The sequence below is a fragment of the Pseudorca crassidens genome, chromosome 3, assembly GCF_039906515.1.
Source record: "Pseudorca crassidens isolate mPseCra1 chromosome 3, mPseCra1.hap1, whole genome shotgun sequence".
Classification (NCBI taxonomy): Eukaryota; Metazoa; Chordata; class Mammalia; order Artiodactyla; family Delphinidae; genus Pseudorca; species Pseudorca crassidens.
The window spans coordinates 170,007,686-170,028,742 of NC_090298.1; the positions used below are offsets into that span (position 1 = coordinate 170,007,686).

The following is a 21,057-nucleotide window of genomic DNA, read 5'->3' on the forward strand; positions in this document are numbered from 1 at the left end:
GCTGGCTAGACCTCAAGCACCTAGGCTGTGCTGTGTGATCTAGAGCCTCCAGCTGGCCCTCTCTGGGCTAGGCGCCAAGTTCAGGAGCTAGACTACATTTACAAGCCGGACTCAGCTAGGACTCTCAATATCCAGTCCTGTAACAGACGAGGGGATGTCAGACTTGAAGGAAGCCCTCTCCTGCTCCGGGAAGGGGGGGCACCGTGGGCAACTCGCAACACAGAGGCAGGAACACGGCAACCAACCTTCTCACATCTTTATTTGAAAGGCACAGCTAAGCCCACCCTCGATACAGCATTTTCACTTCTCTCCGTAGAGATCAAACGACTGAACACAACAAAGGCTGACAGTCTAAAAGGCTATATACAGACACAGGTGTGGGTGTTGCTTTTTTTTTTTTTAACATTTTTCTGTCTTTTTCTTTTTTTTAATATCCTTTTTCTTAGAAGACAAGCTAGTATACTGGAAAAAGGAAAAATAAAAAATAAAAACCAAGACAACTCGAGTACCCTCATCTTTATTTGGGAAAAGGGAGAAAGGGAATTCTGGGTCGCCCATCCCACCCTGTTCCCCGGGCAAAGCTTGCTGTCCATGGCCCCTCTTTCTTTCATGGGTGAGGGGACAGGACTAGGTGGGTGTGGGCGGCGGGAACTAGCGGAGGGTGAGTGAGTGGGAAGGGGAGACGCGGGGCGCCCAGGGCGGGGAGGGGCAGCTAGCATTGTGTTTGCATGCAGTGCCAGGGTGTGAGGCCAGGGTGTGCCCCGGGGAGGGGCGGGGGGGCAGCGGGCTGTCAGTTACAGGTGTGCGAATTGGGGAAGTGCAGGGGGTATTGGACCTCTTGAGGTCTTGCTCCCTTCGGACCTGGCCTCCCACTTGTGCCTCCAGGCCTCAGCTTGCCTCATCTGTGGTATGAGCGGGTAATGACCCATTCAGGCTGCAGGGGAGGAGGAGGGAGGCTGGGAGTCGGGGGTAGGAGCCAAGTCAGGGGGTGGCACACAAGCAGGGCGAGGGCCCCAGCAGGCGGCTACCATAAATACTACCAGAGTTGAGCCAATCCCGAGCTATACTGTGTCTTATGCTGAATCTTCCTCTCTCTCCGTGTCTGTCTCCCCTTTGTCCCCCCGCCCCCATCCCAGCCGCCCACTAATCCGATTTCTCGCCATCATCTTCCTGGTGGGTGTCACCGTCATGCCCATTCTTGTCTTCCTTGGAGAGGTGGGCCTGGGAGCCCAGCGCCGACAGTGAGAGGAGGCCGGTGCCTGCACTGACCGCCGGCAGCGAAGGGGGCTGCAGCCCCACAGGCAGTGGGGTCAGAGGCAGGGCCAGAGCCTGCAGCTGGGACAGCTGGTGGGCTTGGAGCTGCTGCTGCAGGGCAGAGGAAGGGGAGCGTTAGCCCCCTTGGGCCCACCTGTCCTTCTCCCACCCGCTGCTTCCCCCGAAGACCCCAAACATACTCGGATGATGGAGTTCAGCTCAGGAGCAGTGACCTGCTTAGCCCTCTCGATGGCTCCCAAGACTTGCTGCTGGTGCTGGATGTGGAGAGAAATCAACTGATTAGCCCTGATCTTGTTAGGGCTTGTGGCTCAGAGCCCAGAAGCCCCGCTCCCATCTGGGCTATTAGAGCCCTCCCTCTCCGCAGCTTCCCACGCCTCCCGAAACCCCCCTCTCCCCAGCTGATTCCTTTCATCCAGCCTCAGTCTCTTCATCTGTTAAATGGGATACACGGAGATGCAGAGAAGACCCAAAGGGCTTGGTACCAAAATCTTAGGAAAAAGCTTTTGGGTGAGTCTGAGAAAGCCTGAACCACGACCAATGCCATGTGCAAAGAAGCAGAAGTGCAGTGCACAACCTGGTCAACAGTACGGGGAAGTCCTGGTTCTAAGAGCTCAGACCAGGACTGCTGGTCCAAGAGATCTGAGATCCGCTAACCCAAGCTCCTCTTCCTCCAGAGCCTGGGAAGGCCCAGTGAATTCCGGCAGGGCTGGGGCACGAGTCTCGGTTCAGGGCAATCCCCCACCCTGTACCCCAGCCCTCCCTGAACGTCTGTCTCTCTGGCCATCAGATGCTAGAATCTGCCAAGCTCCTTCTTTGCCTTGGCTACCAGGGAGCCCCTGTTGTGAACGGAAACCACAAGGCTAGGTCTTCAGGGTCCTAAGAGTCCCCTTCTTTGGGGCTTTCATGGTGTCCTCCTGGAATTGTTCCTGGGTATCACCTAAGGGACCCCAAGATATGGGTGGGGGCTAAAGAGAAAATGATGAATTATCAAGAGTAAATCTGGCAGAGAGCAGATGGGCCTTACATGACCCAGACACGTGTGTGTGTGTGTGTGTGTGTTTGCGCGCACGCGCGCGCAGACTGGGCCTCACACCAAGAGTCTTAGAACCCCAGGAAACAAAAGAGGAAGAGTTGGGTACCTGGTTCCTCCGTGTGTCCGTGTGCATCTGTGTGTGTCTGTGTGCCGTGTGTTTAAGTGTCACCTCCGCGCATACCTGTGGCTGTTTGTATGTCTGCCTATGTGTGCTGGGAGCCCCCCTGTCCACACTGTGGCCAGCAGGGCCCCGCAGATGAATCTCAGGGGGTGAAAGACGGAAGCAAAACAGGGCAACAGAATTCTTGGTGCAGTCTTCAGCGTAGCTGACATTTTTACAGTGCAATGACTCACTCAGGCTGGGAATTCCACAGCAGGGTGAGGCCCCTCCCTCCACTGCCCTGCACCCCTGGGGTTTCTCCAACCTGGGGATTCTTCTGCACAGACTGGCTGGTGGCTGGGAGGTCCAGAGAGGGAAGGCGTGTGCCCCGGGGTACCCAGCACGCCGCTGCCCCAGATGGCTGCAGGACGGAGGGCCTGGGGAAAGTTCACGGTCCATCTACCGCCTCCTCCCCGCAGCCCTGGGAGGCCTGGGGGCTCCACTCACCTCTTGGGAAAGGTAGGGCAGGACCTGGGCACAGATCCCATTCAGCCTCTTGACGATTTCAGCCTGAAACACACAGACGCTTCAGCCCTGGGCAGCAGCTGGGGCAGGCGCAGACCAGCCCCGGGAGGCCTGGGGGTTCTGTCTAATCTAAGAAGAGGCCAGCTCGGCTCAGGGTCAGGTCAACTCATCGGGCCCACGGGCACCCAATCAGCAGCAAAGGTGGAATCTGAGGCTGGCTCTCTGCCCTGTAGGCTAAGAGCACAGGACAAACCCACGCCCAGCCGCTTGGGGTCCCGGTGGCCCTGGGAAGATGATGCCCAGTGCCTGATAGGCAGTGAGTGCTCCGTGGGGGAGAGGGGAAAAGGGGTGGGGGCAGCTGGCATCAGTGTTCTACAACATACCCGAGGGTAGCCTCATCAGGGCACAGGTGGCAAGAGCAAGGCTGCAGGGCAAGGGGAAATCTGGGGGTTCCAGGGTGGGTTGGCACATCACCCCTCCCCTGCTGTTTGCAAAGGGGAGACAGTGGGGTGGGGGGTGGCAGGTCCCCGGAAAGTCTCTGCCCCTCCCCCTCAGGGAGGCCTAAGAAAGGGGGGTGGGTTGGGAGGTAACAGGATACCAGGGCAGACTTAGAGCTCAGGCAAAGGGTGGGCAAGCTCCTACCTGCCTGGGGGAGTGCCGAAGTAAGCGTGGGACGGAGGAGGGGGGAAGAGGGCGTACCTGCTTGTGCATCTCGATGTTCAAGCCGTAGGACATCTCGTAGTACTGCATGGGGGCGGAGAAGAGACAGAGAGAAATGGGGGTGGGTGAAGAATGGGGGGCTCCAGAGACAAAGAGATGGGGGGAGTGACAGAGAGAGAGACAAAGAGGGGGAGAGGGGGAGAAGGGGAGAAGTGGAGAGATGGGGAGGGGAGGGCAGGCGAAAGAGATGGAGATGGAAGTGGGGAGACACCCACACCAGGCGCTGGGGCCCAGGTGCCTGGTGGGGCTGCTGCGGAAGCTGGGGGAGCTTCAGGGCCCCAGCAGCGGTGTGGGTGCCCTGGTTTCTGGAATAATGATCACACCCCAACCTCTAACACACACACAGACACACACAGACACACACATACTCTCGCGCGCGCGCGCTCTCTCTCTCTCTCTCTCTCCAAGGCTCCTAATCTTTTATCTTTATGTGTCTTGTCTGCGGGTGGCCCTGGACTCCAGGGAAGTTTGCCTTCCTGGGTATAAATAATCGAGGATAAACAAATCCTGCTGGGTCTGGCTCTGGGGCCAGCAGCGCCCCCCCTCACGCCCCAGATCTGACCCTGCCCCTTCCCTTGCTCTAAACAGTCCCATGGCACCCCTCTGTCACTCCAGGGAGGGTGGGGGGGAAGACGTTTGTTCCCAGGCCTTTGTGTGGTCTCCCCTTCTCTGCCCAGCAAGCTCCTACTCATTCTTCAAGACCCCAGCTGCAATGCCCCATCCTCCAGGCAGTCTTTCTCAAACCGGGAGCACCCCCTTCTGGAGGCCCCCAGTCCTGGGTCCCTCTCTCTGCCCCAGCCCCATCCCTCTCTCTGAGGCCAGAGGTTCAGTGTCTGGCTCTGCTTCCCCCACAGCCTGGGAGAAGTGGGCTCTGGGCTGGACGGAGGTGGCGCAGTGGGGCGTGGGGGTGGCGTGGGGTTGACGCAGAAATCGCCACCTGGTGGGTAGGAAACCTAGCAAGTGATTCTGGCAGTGTGCACGCGGGCAGGGTCTCAAATGTCAGGCCCAAGAACGCAGTGACACCCCTTCCCTCCCACCCACGTCAGAGTCCTCCTCCCAGGCTTGGGCAAGGAGGGGTTAAGCCTGGGATGCCTGGACCATGGGGGTGGGGAGGGATCTGGCTGCTCCCTCAGTCAGATCCTGGCTTTCCCAGCCATTGGCTCCTTTCCTGCCAAGGACAGCCGGGGGACCTGGCAGGCCCAGGCTGCAACCCGGTGGTTTGGCACCTCGGCCACTGCCTGGGCCGGCAGCCAGGCCAGCAAGACGGACTCAGCCCGGCCCAGGGGCAGGCTGAATGGAGAGCTGACCCTGACTCCTCATACATCCCAGAGGTGGCGGCCAGGGTTCAGGCAACAGCTGCTGGTGCTGGAGGGGGATCTGGGGTCCCCCATCCCTGCCTACTGGACCCCAGGGCTGGCTTACCATCACGTAATGACGCTGCATCTCTGACTTCTCGCTGGCCAGCTTGTCACATTCGAGTTTCAGACTGAAAAAGAACACGGGGAGGGGCGGGGGCTGGGCTGAGGTCCCCCCCATTGTGCAGGGGAGCCCCTAACTTTGGTGGGGGACAGGCAGAAAATGGGGCAGGGGGAGCCTCAGGTGCCCTAGCTAGAAAATGTGGATTATGAAACCAACTTTGCAGATCTGGGGGCAGAGAAAGCAATGAAAATAATAAAAATAACAAAAGTCAGAGCAAATGCCCTGACTGTAGCTGAGACAGGGATTCAAAGAAACTTTTACCTCTCCTGAAACCCAAAGAGGTCAGGGCTGTTAACATCACTCTGTTTTTACAGATGATGCAATGGACGCCCAGAGAGGTTGAGTGAACGGGCTCAAGGTCACACAGCCAGGAAGCTGGCTTCAGAGGCCATACTCTCAAGCACTGAGGAAAACTCTCCAGCAAAGGAGGAACAAACAGACACGGTGGAGAGGCTGCTGCGGGAGCCGAGTTGGCTGGTAGGGCTCTGGATTGGATTTACCAAGGAATCTTCAAAGGCACCCAAGGCCCTCTTGTGGGTCCTGATTTCCCTAGCAGTGGGGCATAAATTTCCACCATTGGGTAACAGAGATGGTGACCGCCCCCGCCTCTCTCAAGCTCCCCCAGCAAGGATAAGCTTTGGGTATCTCTCAAAGGCCCCTCACGAGGGTGTCAGGGTGACAGGTAAAGAGCTGAGAGCACAAACTCAAGCCAGATAGACTGGGTCCAAAGTTCAACCCTGCTATTTTGATGCTGTGTGACTCTGGGCAAACCCCTCTACCTCTCTGGGTCTTGGTCTCCAAGTCTGTTGAGTTCCAACCTCCGAGGGTGAGGTGGTGAGGATGAAATGAATTAAGACCAGAAACACTCTTAATGCTGGTATTCAGCAAGTACCCAATAAAAACTTAGTTGCTCTTGTAGTTACCCCAGGAGACTGGAGTTTCTCTTCACCAGACTGACCACGACTTGTATACCCCAGTTGGGAGGACAGCCACAGTTGGTTTCTCCAACTTTCTTTAAAAATATGCATTTGTTGCCACCGTTAAAAACAAAATCAGGCAATTTCATTCCAAACTCTGCATTTCTGGCCCTTCCTGAAGGACTGGTGGATCCTGTGTGAGCCCCCAACATGGTAGGACCCCTCAGTGTAAAGCAGGAAGCCCAGGCCCAGCAGATGGAGACTCCAAAGCTCAGAGAGGGGGTGTGGCCTACCCGAGGTCACATAGCACTGTGGCAGCAATCGTGAGATTGCTGGGTCTCTGGAATTGGATCAGCCCCAGTGCTCACTGTGACATGGGCATGGGCCAGGCCGGGGGGCGGGGGGGTGGAGGGGAAGAGGCTCAGAAAGGCCAGGCCTGCCAGGCAAAGCCCCTAAACCCTCCACATCACAGGACCAGAACAAAGTTCCTAGGCCTGCCCTTCAACCATCTGTGCCTCAGTTTCCTCATCTTTGAAATGAGCACAACGATAGGGCAGCAGTAAAGATTAAACAAAAGGATGTATGTTCCATCTTCAGCAAATGGGGAGAATGGGAAGTACCTCCAAAAGAATATATCACTGTTCCCAATTTCTTCTCGGAGACAACTTGGGACCCTTCAAAGAATACTTTTGTGTGGGTAAAGTAAGGTCCAGAGAGGGCCTAAGACCCCACAGGTTATTTGTGGCCATGGACCCCCTTTTGATTCCTAGTTCAAAGCCCCCCTCCATAGCAAAACCTTGAGAATGTGCATTCTTCAACCCAGAGACTGGGTACAAATCTCAGTTCTGCCACTTCTTTGCTGTGCAACCCCAGGAAATTCCTATCATCTCTGGGCTTAAGTTTCTCTAAGTGTAAAATGAAGACAATAATAGTTCCTTTCTCTTCAGATTTGGCACATTGGCAAGCCCTTTAGAAACGTTAGATTCAGTTCTGGAAAGAGAATCGCCTTTCTGCGGGCTGGCAGGAACCCTTTCTCCAAAACTAGGCAGAGAGAGACAACATGCTACAGATTTTGGTGGGGGGGGGGGTGGTGGGGTGGAGAGGTGGAGGGCCCATCCCCAACTCCAGCTGTTGGGAGGTCTTTTATCCAATGCAGATTGGGGTGGGGAGAGGGGCTCTGACACCAGACAGCTGAGGCTTTGGGCAAATTATTGAAATTTTTGTGCCTCAGTTTTCTCATCTACAAAATGGGACTGTCTTAAAGACTAAATGAATTTCATATCGGCAAAGTGCTAAAGACAGTGCCTGCCACCTAAGACATTCAACGCCTCTACTTTTTCGGAGCCTAGATATATAGCAGGGGCCACAACCTCCGCTGCAGGCTTCAGTCTTGCCATCTGAGCAGGGGTCTCCAGCTTCTCCCGGGGCGGGTACCACCAGCCCCAGCTCACCTGTGGTACTGAGCCTGCAGCAGCTGAAACTCATCTTTGATGCGGTCGCAGGAGTCCGAGGTGGTGAATTTCAGTTGCTGGGGGAGGTGCGACGAGCCCTGTGGGGAGGGGCGGCCCGGGTCAGGATCCGGTGGAGCCGCCACCCACCTCTCTCCCCCGCTGCCCCGAGGCAGCGGCCGGCGCAGCTGCAGCGTCCCCCCCCCCACCCGCCCTACTTCCCGGGCCCGTGTTTACAGCCCCCGGAGCGGCCCCCGCCCGCACTTCCTGCCCCCGCCTCTCCGCCCGAAGCCGAGGGGGGTGGGCGCGCCCGGAGGCTCTCGTCCCCCGCCCCCCGCAGGCTGTGGAGGTGCGTTTGAAGGCCCGCCCTTGGTGGGGGGCAGGGTGCGCCCTCTACCGCGCCTCCAAAGCGCCGAGAGGGGGTGCACATCTGAGCGCCCCAACTGCCTCTGGGAGGGGGGGAGAACGCGTCCTAGAGGGTCCCCCACCCCAAGCTGGCGGTGTGGGAGGGGGGAATGAGGCTTCCTTGCAAACTCCCCTTGGGGGAGGGGCCTCTCTAAGCACCCGAAATCTTCCGGGGGGGCCCACCCCAGATTCCTAGCACCCTTCCTCCGGGCCGCGCTCTTCCGGGAGGGGTGCGCCTCCGGTCTCCCCCCACTTCCAAGCCCCGAAAGCAGCCCCGGCGTTAGAGGTGCCTGGTGGGGCTCCCGGGGCGCCCCAGGCCCGAGGCAAAGGCCGCCGAGGCCCTGGCTGGCTTGATGGGGGGTGGGGCACAGGGCCCAGGAGCTGGGGCCGGGGCTGGGGGGATCTGAGTTGGGATCTGGAGGAGACCTGGCTTGGGAGCTAGGGGGGGGTGCTCTGGGCCCGGAAGCTGGGAGGGGGACAGGGAGCTGCCGGGGATGGGAGGGAGCCCCGGAGCTGGGGGTGGGGAGTAGCGCTGGGCCCAGAGCTGGAGGGGACTGGGCCTAGGAGGTGGGGGGGAGACGCCGAGCTGGGGGTGGGGAGGTCCGGCTGGGATCTGGAGCGGGGGGCGCAGGGCTTGGTCCTTGAAGGGTGCGCAGGGCCCGAACCTGGGGGAGGGAAGGGTCCGGCTGGGAACTGGGGGGACCGGGTCAGGACCTGGGCGGACGCAGGGCCCAGAGCTGGGGGGATGGCCCGGCCGGGAACTGAGGGGTGCCGGGCCCGGATGGGGGGGCGCCGGGCCGGCGGGCCCCGCTTACCGAATGCCTGCTTTGTGGAAACATCATGTCAGTCGCGGCGGGGGGCGCGGGTTGCGCCCCGGCTGTGCGCCCCGGCTCGGGCTGCTCGGGGCGCCGGGCGGCCGCGCCTTTGTCCCGGCGCCGATCGGCAGCTCCCGGGGCCGCCGCCGCCGCCTCCCGCGCCCGGCCTCGCCCGCTTCCTGCGCCCCCTCCCCGCGCGCCCGGCCCCGGCGCGCCCCGGGCCCCGCTTCCTGCGCGCCCGGCGCCCCTCCCCGCCCCTCCCCGCCGCCCGCCTCCCCGCACGCCCGGCCGCCGCTCCTATTGTCTAATGGCGGCGACGCCGGCAGTGGCCGCGGCCTCGGCTAAGCGGAGGCTCCGGCTCCACCTGCTGCTGCCGCCGCTGCCGCTGCTGCTGCTTCCCGGGCCCCGTGCGCGCCGCCGAGGGGGGGGCGCGCGCCCGGGGAGGCCCGCGGATCCCCACCCATCCGCCTCCCCCGGGCCGGCCGGCGCAGTGACCTTGGGCCCGGCGCGCCGCCGCCTCGCTGCGGCCCCTCCCGGCCGGGTGGCCCAGGCAGCCGCCAGGGCCTCGGTTTCCCCATGTGTCTAAGCCGGGGGGCCCGGCTGTCCCCATCGAAACCGCCGGCGCAGTCATGGCGCGACCCGGACGCGTGCCAGGGACATGCTCTGTAATCTTGGCTCACGGGCTGTTCTCTGAGCCTCGGTTTCCTTTTCAGTAGAAAGGAGGTGGTGATACCGACTTCCTGGGAGCCATGCCTTCAACACACATTTACGGAGCGCCTACTGTGTTCCAGGCCCCGCTCCAGGACGTGGGGGCGGGAAGGGGTACAAAGTCCCGACCCTGGTGGAGATGACATGAGACGGCAAACACGTGAACCAAATCCCTGGCAGGTCAGAAGGTGGTAACAGCTATGGAGAAAACAAAGCAGGAGGGAGGGCTGGGAAGGTGCGATTTTTCGCAGAGGGAGGTCAGAGGGGGCCTGCTTGGCCTCTAAGAGGGCCCGAAGGTGAGAGAGCTGAGAGAGCGAGCCAGTAGGCTGTGGGGGTGGTGGCTTATTCAAGTAGGGAGAAATGCCAGTGCAAAGGCCCTGAGGCAGCACTGTGGCTGGCACGGAGTGGGGTGTTTGGGAGGAGATGGGGGCAGGGAGGCAGCAGCTTCCTGCATTCACACATGGGCGCTGCTCCCAGAAGGGCCTGCGCTTGGGTTAATGATCTGCCGTTTTGGTCTGGAAATTCCTAATAATTTTTGAACAAGGGGCCTCACAGTTTTGTTTTGCAATTATTTACTTATTTTTTTTGCGGTACGCGGGCCTTTCACTGTTGTGGCCACTCCCGTTGCGGAGCACAGGCTCCGGACGCGCAGGCTCAGCGGCCATGGCTCACGGGCCTAGCCGCTCCGCGGCATGTGGGATCGTCCCAGACCGGGGCATGAACCCGTGTCCCCTGCATCGGCAGGCGGACTCTCAACCACTGCGCCACCAGGGAAGCCCTTGTTTTGCAATTTTTGAACAAGGGCCCTGCAAATTCAGTAGCTGGTGATGGGACGGGACAGATGGTGCAGGGCCTCGGGGTCTGTGGGAAGGACTTAGGCTTTTACTCAGTGAGGTCGGAGCCCTGGAGGGCTGTGGGCAGAGGAGGGACAGGACTGACTCAGGCCTCGAAGAAGCTGTTGAAATAATACACGTGAACCCCCAGCAAGTGCTAAATAGACAAGCTCTTCATTATCACCATCGCCATCAACTATGCACCTTGCCTCCTGGATGGGCCTTGGGTTTTCCCATCTGGAGTTAGGACTCTGGTCACTTTTCCTGGGCAGAGGAAGGGTTAGGACTAGGTTGACATGAGTAAGCAAAATTGAAGCCCCTTCCACCCAAAAAGCCCTTCAAGATAAAACAGTACTTTAACACCGTATTTTTTTTTTTTTTTCCCTGTGGCCACCCAGTGCGGCTTGCGGGATCTCAGTTCCCTGACCAGGGACTGAACCCAGGCCATGGTAGTGAAAGCCCGGAACACGATATTTTTTAAAATAAAAATTAATGCCAGAAATTCATCACGAGCAAGGTAACACATTAAATAAGACAGCATGTTGGACTTCCCTGGCAGTCCAGTGGTTAAGATGCCAGGCTTCCATTGTAGGGGGCCGGATTCAATCCCTGGTCAGGGAACTAAGGTCCCACATGCCACAGGGCATGCCCTAAATAAACAAACTAGCAAATAAATAAATAAAACAGCATCCAGTGGGGCCAGAGACGAGTTAGGAGGATGCAGGATCTCCCTAGTCCCGATTCCCTAAGAGAAAAAGCGCACACTTTTAGAAAGTTTACTATTCCTGGGGAATTCCCTGGTGGTCCAGTGGTTAGGACTCATTGCTTCCACTGCTGGGGACATGGGATGGATCCCTGGTCAGGGAACTAAGATCCCACAAGCTGTGTGGTGCGGCCAAAAAAAAAAAAAAAGTTACAGAAAGTTTACTATTCCGAATGGTTCCGGAATATGCAGACCTCACAAATTGTATTCGGGTCCCTGAGTGGAACAGGCTACAGAATTTTCAGGGCCCAGGGCCAAATGAAAACGCAGGGCCTCAGGTTCAAAAAGGATCAGGAATTTTAGGATGGTAACAACAGAGCATTAAACTAAGATCAGGGCCCTTCCTTCAAGTACAGGGTCCTGTAAGACTGCGTGAGTCACAGGCCCAACAAACCAGCCCTGCTCGCAAATCTCCCCACTCCCACACAGGGACCAGACACCGTTTCTCCTGGGAGGCCCTCTGCATCTAGGCAGGCAGCTCCAAGTATTAGGGCTCTTGGTGACCATTTTAGCAGACCGTAGCCTTGGGTGGGCAGAGATGGACACAGACATCTCCAGTACAGTGGGGTCAGGGCAGGCCTTTCACCATGTAGTAGAGAAGCCTGGATGTGTGACCCAGACTATGAATAAACCGACCCACCAGTTTAATTAATTTATTCATTTATATTTGGCTGCGTTGGGTCTTCGTTGCTGCGCGCCAGCTTCCTCTAGTTGTGGTGAGCGGGGGCTACTGTTCGTTGCGTTGTGCGGGCTTCTCACTGGGGTGGCTTCTCTTGTTGCGGAGCGCGAGCTCTATAGGCGCGTGCGCTTCAGTAGTTGTGGTGCACGGGCTTAGCTGCTCTGCGGCATGTGCGATCGTCCTGGACCAGGGCTCGAACCCGTGTCCCCTGCATTGGCGGGCGTATTCTTAACCACTGTGCCACCAGGGAAGTCCCTGTTTTAAGTTTTTAGGTATACAGCAAAGTGAATCAGTTATACATATACATATATCCACTCTTTTTTTAGATTCTTTTCCCATATAGGCCATTACAGAGTATAGAGTTCACTGTGCTATATAGTAGGTCCTTATTATCAATTTTGTATATAGTAGTGTGTATATGTCAATCCCAATCTCCCAATTTATCCCTCCCCCCCTTACCCCCTTGGTAACCATAAGTTTGTTTTTTATATCTGTGACTCTACTTCTGTTTTGTAAATAAGTTCATTTGTACCCTTTTTTTAGATTCCACATGTAAGCGATATCATACGATATTTGTCTTTTTCTGTCTGATTTACCTCACTCAGTATAACAATCTCTAGGTCCGTCCATGTTGCTGCAAATGGCATTATTTTGTTCCTTTTTATGGCTGAGTAGTATTCTATTGTATATATGTACCACATCTTCTTTATTCATTCCTCTGTCGATGGACGTTTAAGTTGTTTCCATGTCTTGGCTATTGTAAATAGTGCTGCTATGAACATTGGGGTGCATGTCTCTTTTCAAATCATGGTTTTCTCCGGGTATATGCCTAGGAGTGGGATTGCTGGGGCATATGGTAGCTCTATTTTTAGTTTTTTAAGGAGCCTTCATACTGTTCATACCAGGTTACATTCCCACCACCAGTGTAAGAGGGTTCCACTTTCTCTACACCCTCCTACCTGTTTGAGTTTTTACCATGAACCAGTCACTGCTTTAGCATTTTAACCTTGGGTACTACCATTATGCCCATTTGAAATATGGGGAAATTAAGGCACCGAGAGGTTAAGAGACTTGGCCAAAATCACATAGCTGGTGGGTGGCAGCACCATGATGTCAACCCAGGTCCTTGGGCCTTTGATCGCTATGCAGTCCTGCCCCTCCAGGTGGGGCGTGAAGGCAAGTCACGGTGGGAACACTGGCTGGAGAGGGCCAGGACCCCAGATGATGCAGGACCCTGCATTCTGCACTGAGGAGTTGGGCTTGTACCTGGAGAGCACTAGGGAGCCATGGAAGAGTTCAGAGCAGGGTTTGTCAGTCTGTACTCTGGACATTCTGGCCCGAATCATTCTCTGGTGGCGGGGGGGGGGGCGTCCTGGGCACTGTGGGGTATTGAGAAGCATCCCTGGCCCCCACTCACTAGATCCCAGGAGTACCCCCAGTCCCAAGTGTCCCTCAGGGCAGAATTGCCCCCAGCTGAGAAGCCCTGGCTTAGAGCAGCAGAGAGAGACCACCAGGGTGAGTGGTAGAAAATGCTTACTGGTAGTGGGAATGGATGCAGATGAGGCGGGAGGTCAGGAGACCAGGGGGGATCCCCAAACTGAGGCTCAGGAGAGGTGCAGGCTGAGCCGGGCCGACTGTGTGGAGGAACTTTTGCGGGTAGAAAGAGCAGAATGCCAGCAAGTCGGGGGAAAGGCAGGGCAGAAGGCTGCAGCCCAGGAGGGAATAGTCTTCATCGTATAATTAATTTGGGGGAAACTGGGGCTTTTGAAGACCTTCCTGTCTGGGAAGCTGCCGTCCCACACCCCCCAGCTCCTACCCATCACCTACTCCTTGGATCCATATCCTGATCTTTCCTCTTCCTGGGGTTCTTAGGGCCACATCTGGGGCCAAGTTGGGGCGGGGATCTGTCTCATGTATCCAACAGCCTGAGACCAGCCTCGCAGCCTGCTTACAAATGAGCGCTGGGCCCCGCGCCTCCAGGGCAGAGCCAGGCGCTGGCTGGCGCATGATGGATGGGGCTGCAGGGTCATTAATCAGAGGCGGGGGAGGAAACAGGTGGCTGCCGTGCGCACAGGGACCTCCCTGTGATAGGCCTGGTGGAGCTGGGGCCTCAGCTGTCCGGGCCTGGGTTTGTGCCCCTGGCTGCCATAACCTGGCTAAGTGACCCCAGGGCAGTATGAGTTTACTGGTCTGTACCCTAGTGCCCCCCTCCCCAAAGGGAGCTGTTATTCATTCATTCCCTCAGTAAACATTTATTGCACCTACTGTGTGCCAAGCATGGCTCTAGGTGGAGGTTTATAGCAGTGATTAAGGAGGACAAAAATCCTTCCCCTTGCAGAGCAGACAGGCTTTAAGTACTTGACTCAGGTCCTGCCCCTCCTCTGCCCACAGCCTGCCAGGGTCCCACCGCCCTCGGGGTAAAAGCCCAAGTGCTCCCCAAGACCCTGCAAGACCTGCCCCGTCCCCTCCCTGCCCTCCCCTCCTCCCTCTCTCCCCCTCGCTCACGCTGCTCCAGACACACGGGCCTCCTGGCTGTTCCTCCAACACACCAGGCCCGGTCCTGCCCCAGGGCCTTTGCACTGACTGTTCCCTCTGCCTGGAAAGCTCATCCCCACAACCCAGTTTGGCTAATTCCTTTGTCTCCTTCCAGTCTTGACTTAAATGTCACCTTCTCAATGAAGCTGTATTGTGACTTTCCTATTTAATTCTGGTAGGGCTGGGACTAGGATGAGTGTACTTTCTAGTAAGGCACTTTCTTCAGGCGTAAAATTTAAGACCAAAATCTCAGTCAACAAGATAAATACTATTTTAGCGCAATCGATTTTTGAATTGTGGTAAAATACACATACAACTTACTATGAGAGACATTTACTACATTCACAATGGCGTGCAACCATCATGTCTATCCAGTTCCAAAACATTCCATCAGGAATTCCCTGGCGGTCCAGTGGTTAGGACTCCAAGATTCCACTGCTGGGGGCCCGGGTTCGATCCCTGGTTGGGGAACTAAAATCCCACAAACTGTGCGGTGCAGCCAATAAATAAATAAATAAAATTTATAAGGAAAAGAAACCATTCCATCACCCCCATAAGAAGCCCCATCCCCATTAGCATCCCCCCACCCCGCCTCTGGAAACGACTAGTACACTTTCTGTTTCTGTGGATTTGCCTGTTCTAGACATTTCATATAAATGAATCGTATACTATGTGACCTTTCGTGTCTGGCTTGTCTCACTGAGTATCATGTTTTCAAGGCCCATGCACATTGTATCGTATGTCAGGGCTTCATTCCTTTCTGTGGCTAATGTTCCATTGTAAGGATGGACCACATTTTGTGTATTCATTTATTCGTCTGTTGATGGACACTTGGGTTGTTTCCACTTTTTGACCATTGTGAATAATGCTGCTGTGACCATTCATATATAAGTTTTTATGTGAATGTATTATTTTATTTCCCTTGGGTGTAGACCCAGAAATGGAATTGCTGGGTCATAGGGTAAGTCCTATGTTTAATTTTCGAGGAATCGCCAAACTATAGTCCACAGCAGCTGTACCATTTTACATTCCCAATCGCAGTGCACGAGGGTTCCAATTTCTCCACATCCTTGCCAATAATTGAAATGGTCCTTAAAAAAATATATATATATATATATATAATACACATTCTAGCGGGTGTGAAGTTGTATCTCAATGTGGTTTTGATTTGCATAAGGCAATATTTGAACAAATCAAAAGTAATGAAAAAATTTCCATGATGAACAAAATTTCGAAATTTTAAATAAAAACAGGATCCAGCCCTTCACTTGCATCACCAGCTTTACTTGACTCCCTCCTCCCAGCCCTGTAGCAACTGTTCCTCGTCCCCCACCCTTCCTAAGCCAGTAATGAGGTCAATGAGGGATTTTAGTTCCCCGACCAGGGATTGAACCCACACACCCTGCAGTGGAAGCGCCGAGTCCTAACCACTGGACTGCCAGGGAAGTGAATGGGGGAGGAGGGGGATGAACCAGAGGGGAAGATGCAGACTGGGGTTCAGATCCTTTGCTGTGCAACCTCCAAGCCATGATTTTCCTTCTCCATAACGTGGAAACCCTCTCTAAAAAATGGGGACCGTGGCAGGAGAGTGACCCCCAATTCCACTCCTAGGTATATACCCAAAAGAATTTAAAAAGCAAGGATTCGGGGACTTCCCTGGTGGCACAGTGGTTAAGAATCCGCCTGCCAGTGCAGGGGACACGGGTTCGAGCCCTGGTCCGGGAAGATCCCACATGCCGCGGAGCAACTACTGAGCCTGCGTGCCACAACTACTGAAACCCGCGCACCTAGAGCCCGTGCTCCACAACAAGAGAAGCCACCGCAATGAGAAGCTGGTGCACTGCAACGAAGAGTAGCCCCCGCTCGCCGCAACTAGCGAAAGCCCACGCGCCGCAACTAGCGAAAGCCCACGCGCAGCAGCAAAGACTCAATGCAGCCAAAAATAAAATAAAATAAAAATAAAAAGCAAGTATTCAAATAGATATTTGTACACCAATGTCCATAGCACCATTATTCACAATAGCCAAGAGTGGAAACGAATCTCCATCAACAGAGGAATGGATAAACAAAATTAACCATCTTACCTGTTTTTAAGTGCACAGCTCAGTGGCACTAAGCACATTCACTGTTACGCAGCCATCGCCACCATCCATCTCCAGAACTTTCTCATCTTCACAAACTGAAGCTCTGTCCCCATGAAACACTCCCCATCCCCTCCCCCAGCCCCTGGCCCCCACCAACTATTTTCTGTCTCTATGGTTTTGACTCCTCTAGGACCTCCTATGAGTGGGATCAGACAGTATTTGTCCTTCCGTATCTGTCTTATTTCATTCAACATCCCTTAAAGAAGCCCCGTCCCCATGAGCAATCGCCCCATCCCCCTCCCCCAGCCCCTGGCAACCAGGAATCCATTCTGTCTCTGTGGATTTGCCTGTTCTGGACGTTTCCCATCAATGGAATCACACACTGGGTGTCCTTCTGTATCTGGCTTCTCTCACTGAGCATCGTGTTCTCAAGGTTCATCAACGTTGTAGTGAGTGTCAGGGCTTCACCCCTTTTCGTGGCCGAGTGATGTTCCTGTGTGTGGAGGGACCACCTTTTGTTCATCTATTCATCTGTTGATGGACGTTTGGGGTGTTTCTACTTTTGGGCTATCGTGAGTAGTGCTGCTGTGAATATTCATGTACAGATTTTCATGTCGACACGTATGTTCATTTCTCTTAGGTACCAAGGAGTGGAATTGCTGCATCAGATGGAAACTCCAGGTTTAACTTTTAGAGAAACCACCAAACGGATTTCCACCGTGGCTGCCCCATTTTCCATTCCCAGCAGCTCTGGAGGAGGGTTCAGATCTCCCTACATCTTTGCCAGGACTTATTATTGCCCGTAACTTTTTTTTTTTTTTTTGGCCCTGCACATGCGCGGGATCTTAGTTCTCCCAACCACGGATGGAACCTGGCCACAGCAACAAACAATAGTAATGATACTGCGGATGGCACAGACTTCCCGCATGCTGGGAACCAGTCTTCTTTACGCATTTATTTACTAGTAACCCATTTTGCAGATGGGGACAAGAGAGGCTCAGAGAGAGTGTGGCCCATCTGGAGGTCACCAGCCTGGCAGGGGCTGGGAACCCAGGCCTCTAGGCCTTGTCACTGCCCCCCAGGGCTGAGCTTGACAATAAGTGTGTTTTGTTTTTGTGCTTATCCTTCTCCCCGGAGCTTCTGCCTGCACCCTTGGGAGCCTGGCGTTGGCAGGGCCGGGAGCCACTGTTGGGGTGTTTAAAGGCCTTTAAAAGGTGTTCCCAGGGGACTTCCCTGGTGGCGCAGTGGTTAAGAATCCGTCTGCCAATGCAGGGGACACGGATGTGTTCGAGCCCTGGTCCGGGAAGATCCCACATGCCATGGAGCAACTGAGCCTATGAGCCACAACAACCGAGCCTGTGCTCTAGAGCCCGCGAGCCACAACTACTGAAGCCTGCGTGCCTAGAGCCTGTGCTCCGCAACAAGAGAAGCCACCCAATGAGAAGAGTAGCCCCCACTCCCCGCAACTAGAGAAAGCCCGCAGCAATGAAGACCCAACGCAGCCATAAATAAAAAAAAAAAAAAAAAAAAAAAAAGTGTTCCCAGCCTTTCCCGGGGGCTGCGTGGTAATTAGGTGCTGTAATTAGGAGGCATGATTAGCAGGCCACCCACAGCAGGCGTGTCTCTGGGGACATCTGGGGACTGTGGGGAGCAGGGAGGCATGGCTGCCCACCTGGCCTGCCCTTCAGAGGCCCCCACTGCCTCCTCTGAGATACCTAAGGGCCAAGTGCTAGCTGCAGCTTTGCAGCTGGTGGGCTGAGTGGCTCTGGACAACTCTCTGTCCCTCTCTGGGCCTCTGCTTTCCCATCTATGTAGTAGGGGAGGGCATAGTGCAGACCCCACTGGACCTGCACCGCTCCCCTCGCTCTCTGGTACCTAGATCCCTCCACCTATCCCCCACCCCAACAAAATAAATACCCTCTTCGTTGTAAGAGGCCAGAGTCTACTAAGTTCTTTCATATCCCCAGCACTGCTCCGAGCGCTTGAGGTGGGCATGATGATCACTCCCATTTTACAGCTGAGGAAACTGAGGCCCAGGGAATTTGAGAAATGGACTCAGGAACACACAGCCTATGAAAGGAAGAGCCAGGATTTCAATCTCAATCGCCATCCTAAGACCACCAGCAAATATTTCCCTATATGCTACTGAATGTGGGCAACACTTTTAGTGTTTTGCATGAGTGCTATGGAATAAATGGTGTCTTCCCTACAACAAACTTGTGCTGAAGCCCTGATCCTCTGTGGGCTGGTATTTGGAGGTGGGGTCTTCGGGAGGAGGTTAGGGTTAGATGAGGTCATGAGGGTGGGGCCCTCATGGTGGGATTAGTGTCCTTATAAGAAGAGGAAGAGGCCAGAACTATCTCTCTGCTATGTGAGGACACAGCAAGAGGCAGCTCTCTGCCACCTAAGGAGAGAGCTGTCACCAGACACTGACTCTGCTGGTGCCTTGGTCTTAGACTTCCAGTCTCCAGAATGGTGAGAAAATAAATTTCAGTTGTTTAAGTCAATCAATCTATGGTGTCATGTTATGGCAGCCCAAGTAGACTAAGGCAATGAGTTATGTGATTTAATCCCCAGAATAATCCCAGGAGGAAGTAGCTATAGCTAAGGAGACCCAGAGGCTCAGAGAGGGCAAGACACACCCCTAAGGTCACACAGACAGGAATGACAGAGATGAGATTCCAACTCCAGTCTGGCTAGTTCTGAGTCCCGCCTGTGCCTGTATGTCCCTAAACTTCCCCATCCCCACCCCCACCCCAAGCCAGTCCTGGGAGGCAGTGTAGCCTCCTGGTTAATAGAGGTGAGTTCAAATCCTCACTCTGGCCTTCTACTTGCTGAGTGACTGGGACCAAGGCATGTCCTCTGTCTGCACCTCCGTCTCCTCATCACAAACAGGAGTCCTAACAGTTCCAGAAAGTTGTGAGGATGGAATGAAATGAGATGTGAGGGTCCCTTAGCTGGGCATTAGCACAAAGTAAGAGCACTTGGTAAAAAAAAATTATTTTTCTTTCTCTTTCTTTCTTTCTTTCTTTCTTTCTTTCTTTCTTTCTTTCTTTCTTTCTTTCTCTCTCTCTCTCTCTCTCTCTCTCCCCCCCTCCCTCCCTCTCTCTCTCTCCCTCTCTCTCCCTCCCTCCCTCCCTCCCTCCCTTCCTTCCTTCCTTCCTTGCCACACCATGCAGCATGTGGGATCATAGTTCCCTGACCAGGGATTGAAGCCGTGCCCCCTGCAGTGGAAGCGTGGAGTCCTAACCACTAGACTGCCAGGGAGTTCCCTAAAAAAATTTTTTTAATTAAAAATTTTTTAAAAATTTAGAAAGAGCACACGGGCAGCTGTCTTTTCTGAACCTCAGTTTCTTCTTCTATACAATGAGCATAATGTCAGTACTTACCTTTGTAAAGTGCTTGAGTCAATGACAGTAAAGTGCTCAGAACAGGGTCTGGTGCCAATGAATGCTTGATATACAATAATTTTTTTAAAAGTTCATAAATTCAAATACATCCACCAACGTGGAGACACCCAATGCCCACGGACACACACACACACACCGGGACCCCTCCTGCCCAGGGATGAGTGGATGAGTGGCTGCCTTCTCTACCAGTTGGGTTGTCCACCCTGGTTACTGCAGAGCTCCCCTGCCTATGTGCATTAAACGTAAATTAACTGAATGAAAGGAAATTTAAAAATTGAGTTCCTAGGCTGCACAGGCCACATCTCAGGGGCTCATTAGTCACTGGGGCTGGTGACCATCACACTGGACAGTGAAGGTGCCCGTTATCGCTCACCACAGCAGGGTATTCTATGGAGAGCATGGTCTCGAACGTTCTAGAGCAGTGGTTTTCAGCCAGGGGTGATTCTGCCACCAGGGGACACCAGGTGATGTCTGGGGGCATCTGTGGTTGTCCCGAATGGGGGGATCCTGGCATTGAGTGGGTGGGGGCCAGGGAGGCTGCTCCACACCCACAGAGCCCAAGATGGACCCCCAGAGAATGATCTGGCCCCAAATGTAATAGAGGGGGGAGACCCCGTATTAATTATTTTGGGAAAATTTGAGTCTGATCCCTGCTCACATAACATGCCAGGATAAATCCCCGATGGTCAGGCAGTGTAAACCACGGGGGTCCCCAGTGTCTGAGTCACCTCCCCTCCCTCCCTCTCCGTTGTGTATTCAAATGTGTGCAGCATCCCAGGACCTCAGAGGTCCCGTGGTCGTGGAACCCAGTCTCCTGGGGGTCCGTGGAATCCCTAACACCGGGGGTCTCAACTTGGGTGACCGTGCCCCCAGGGGACACTGGGAGATGTCGGGATATTTGTGGTTCTCATACTGGGGGGGCTCCTGGCATCAAGCCGGCCCCATGTCAGCAGTGCTGGGGCGACCCTGGGGTAGGGCAATGGATCTCAAACCTGTCCCCAGACGGGCTTCCTCTGGGAGCTTGGAGGAATGCAAAGTCTCTGGCCCTGCCCCAGCCAGGACTGCTGCTCTCATTCCACAATGCACAGCTCGGCCCCAATGTCCACAGTGCGGGGGGGTGGGCAGAGGAGGGTACCCTGGACTAGAGCTGTGGGAGCCACTTACCCTGCACCGTTATATTATTACACTGAAATTGATGGAAATGAGATGAAATGAAAGACGCATGTCCGCAGTTGCCCTGGCAACCTCTCAGGGGCTCAGCGGACACAGGCGGCGAGGATGTTGGGCAGCACCGAGTTAGAATACTGCCATCCTGGCGGACAGTGCAG

The 21,057-nt window shown here is 55.0% G+C and overlaps 1 protein-coding gene and 1 long non-coding RNA gene across 4 annotated transcripts; one reads left to right on the forward strand and one right to left on the reverse strand.

The window, feature by feature from the left end:
• Positions 1 to 242: 242 nt before the first annotated feature.
• Positions 243 to 8,882, reverse strand: TLE5 (TLE family member 5, transcriptional modulator). Its single transcript, XM_067734254.1, has 7 exons — positions 8,718 to 8,882; positions 7,501 to 7,598; positions 5,076 to 5,139; positions 3,633 to 3,677; positions 2,916 to 2,978; positions 1,455 to 1,529; positions 243 to 1,365 (listed from the first exon to the last, which is right to left on the reverse strand). Exons 1-7 carry the CDS (start codon positions 8,742 to 8,744, stop codon positions 1,144 to 1,146), a joined length of 594 nt encoding a protein of 197 aa, XP_067590355.1. The 5' UTR covers positions 8,745 to 8,882; the 3' UTR covers positions 243 to 1,143.
• Positions 7,626 to 17,854, forward strand: LOC137222671 (uncharacterized). 3 transcript variants are annotated; one of them, XR_010942542.1, is made up of 3 exons: positions 7,626 to 7,846; positions 9,434 to 9,605; positions 16,960 to 17,854. It is a non-coding gene; the product is annotated as an uncharacterized lncRNA (long non-coding RNA). The 3 variants fall into 3 exon arrangements; XR_010942543.1 differs by lacking the exon at positions 7,626 to 7,846 and adding an exon at positions 7,986 to 8,188; XR_010942541.1 differs by lacking the exon at positions 7,626 to 7,846 and having other exon boundaries at positions 9,034 to 9,605.
• The last annotated feature ends 3,203 nt before the right edge of the window (positions 17,855 to 21,057 follow it).

Excerpts from the sequence above, each read along its gene's own strand:
- TLE5 (XM_067734254.1), bottom strand. The coding sequence starts at position 8,744 with ATGATGTTTCCACAAAGCAGGCATTCG. Across the intron at positions 5,140-7,500 it reads CTGCAGGCTCAGTACCACAG|TCTGAAACTCGAATGTGACA; the intron begins GTGAGCTGGGGC and ends GTTCTTTTTCAG. Across the intron at positions 1,530-2,915 it reads TGCCCTACCTTTCCCAAGAG|CACCAGCAGCAAGTCTTGGG; the intron begins GTGAGTGGAGCC and ends CTCCACATCCAG.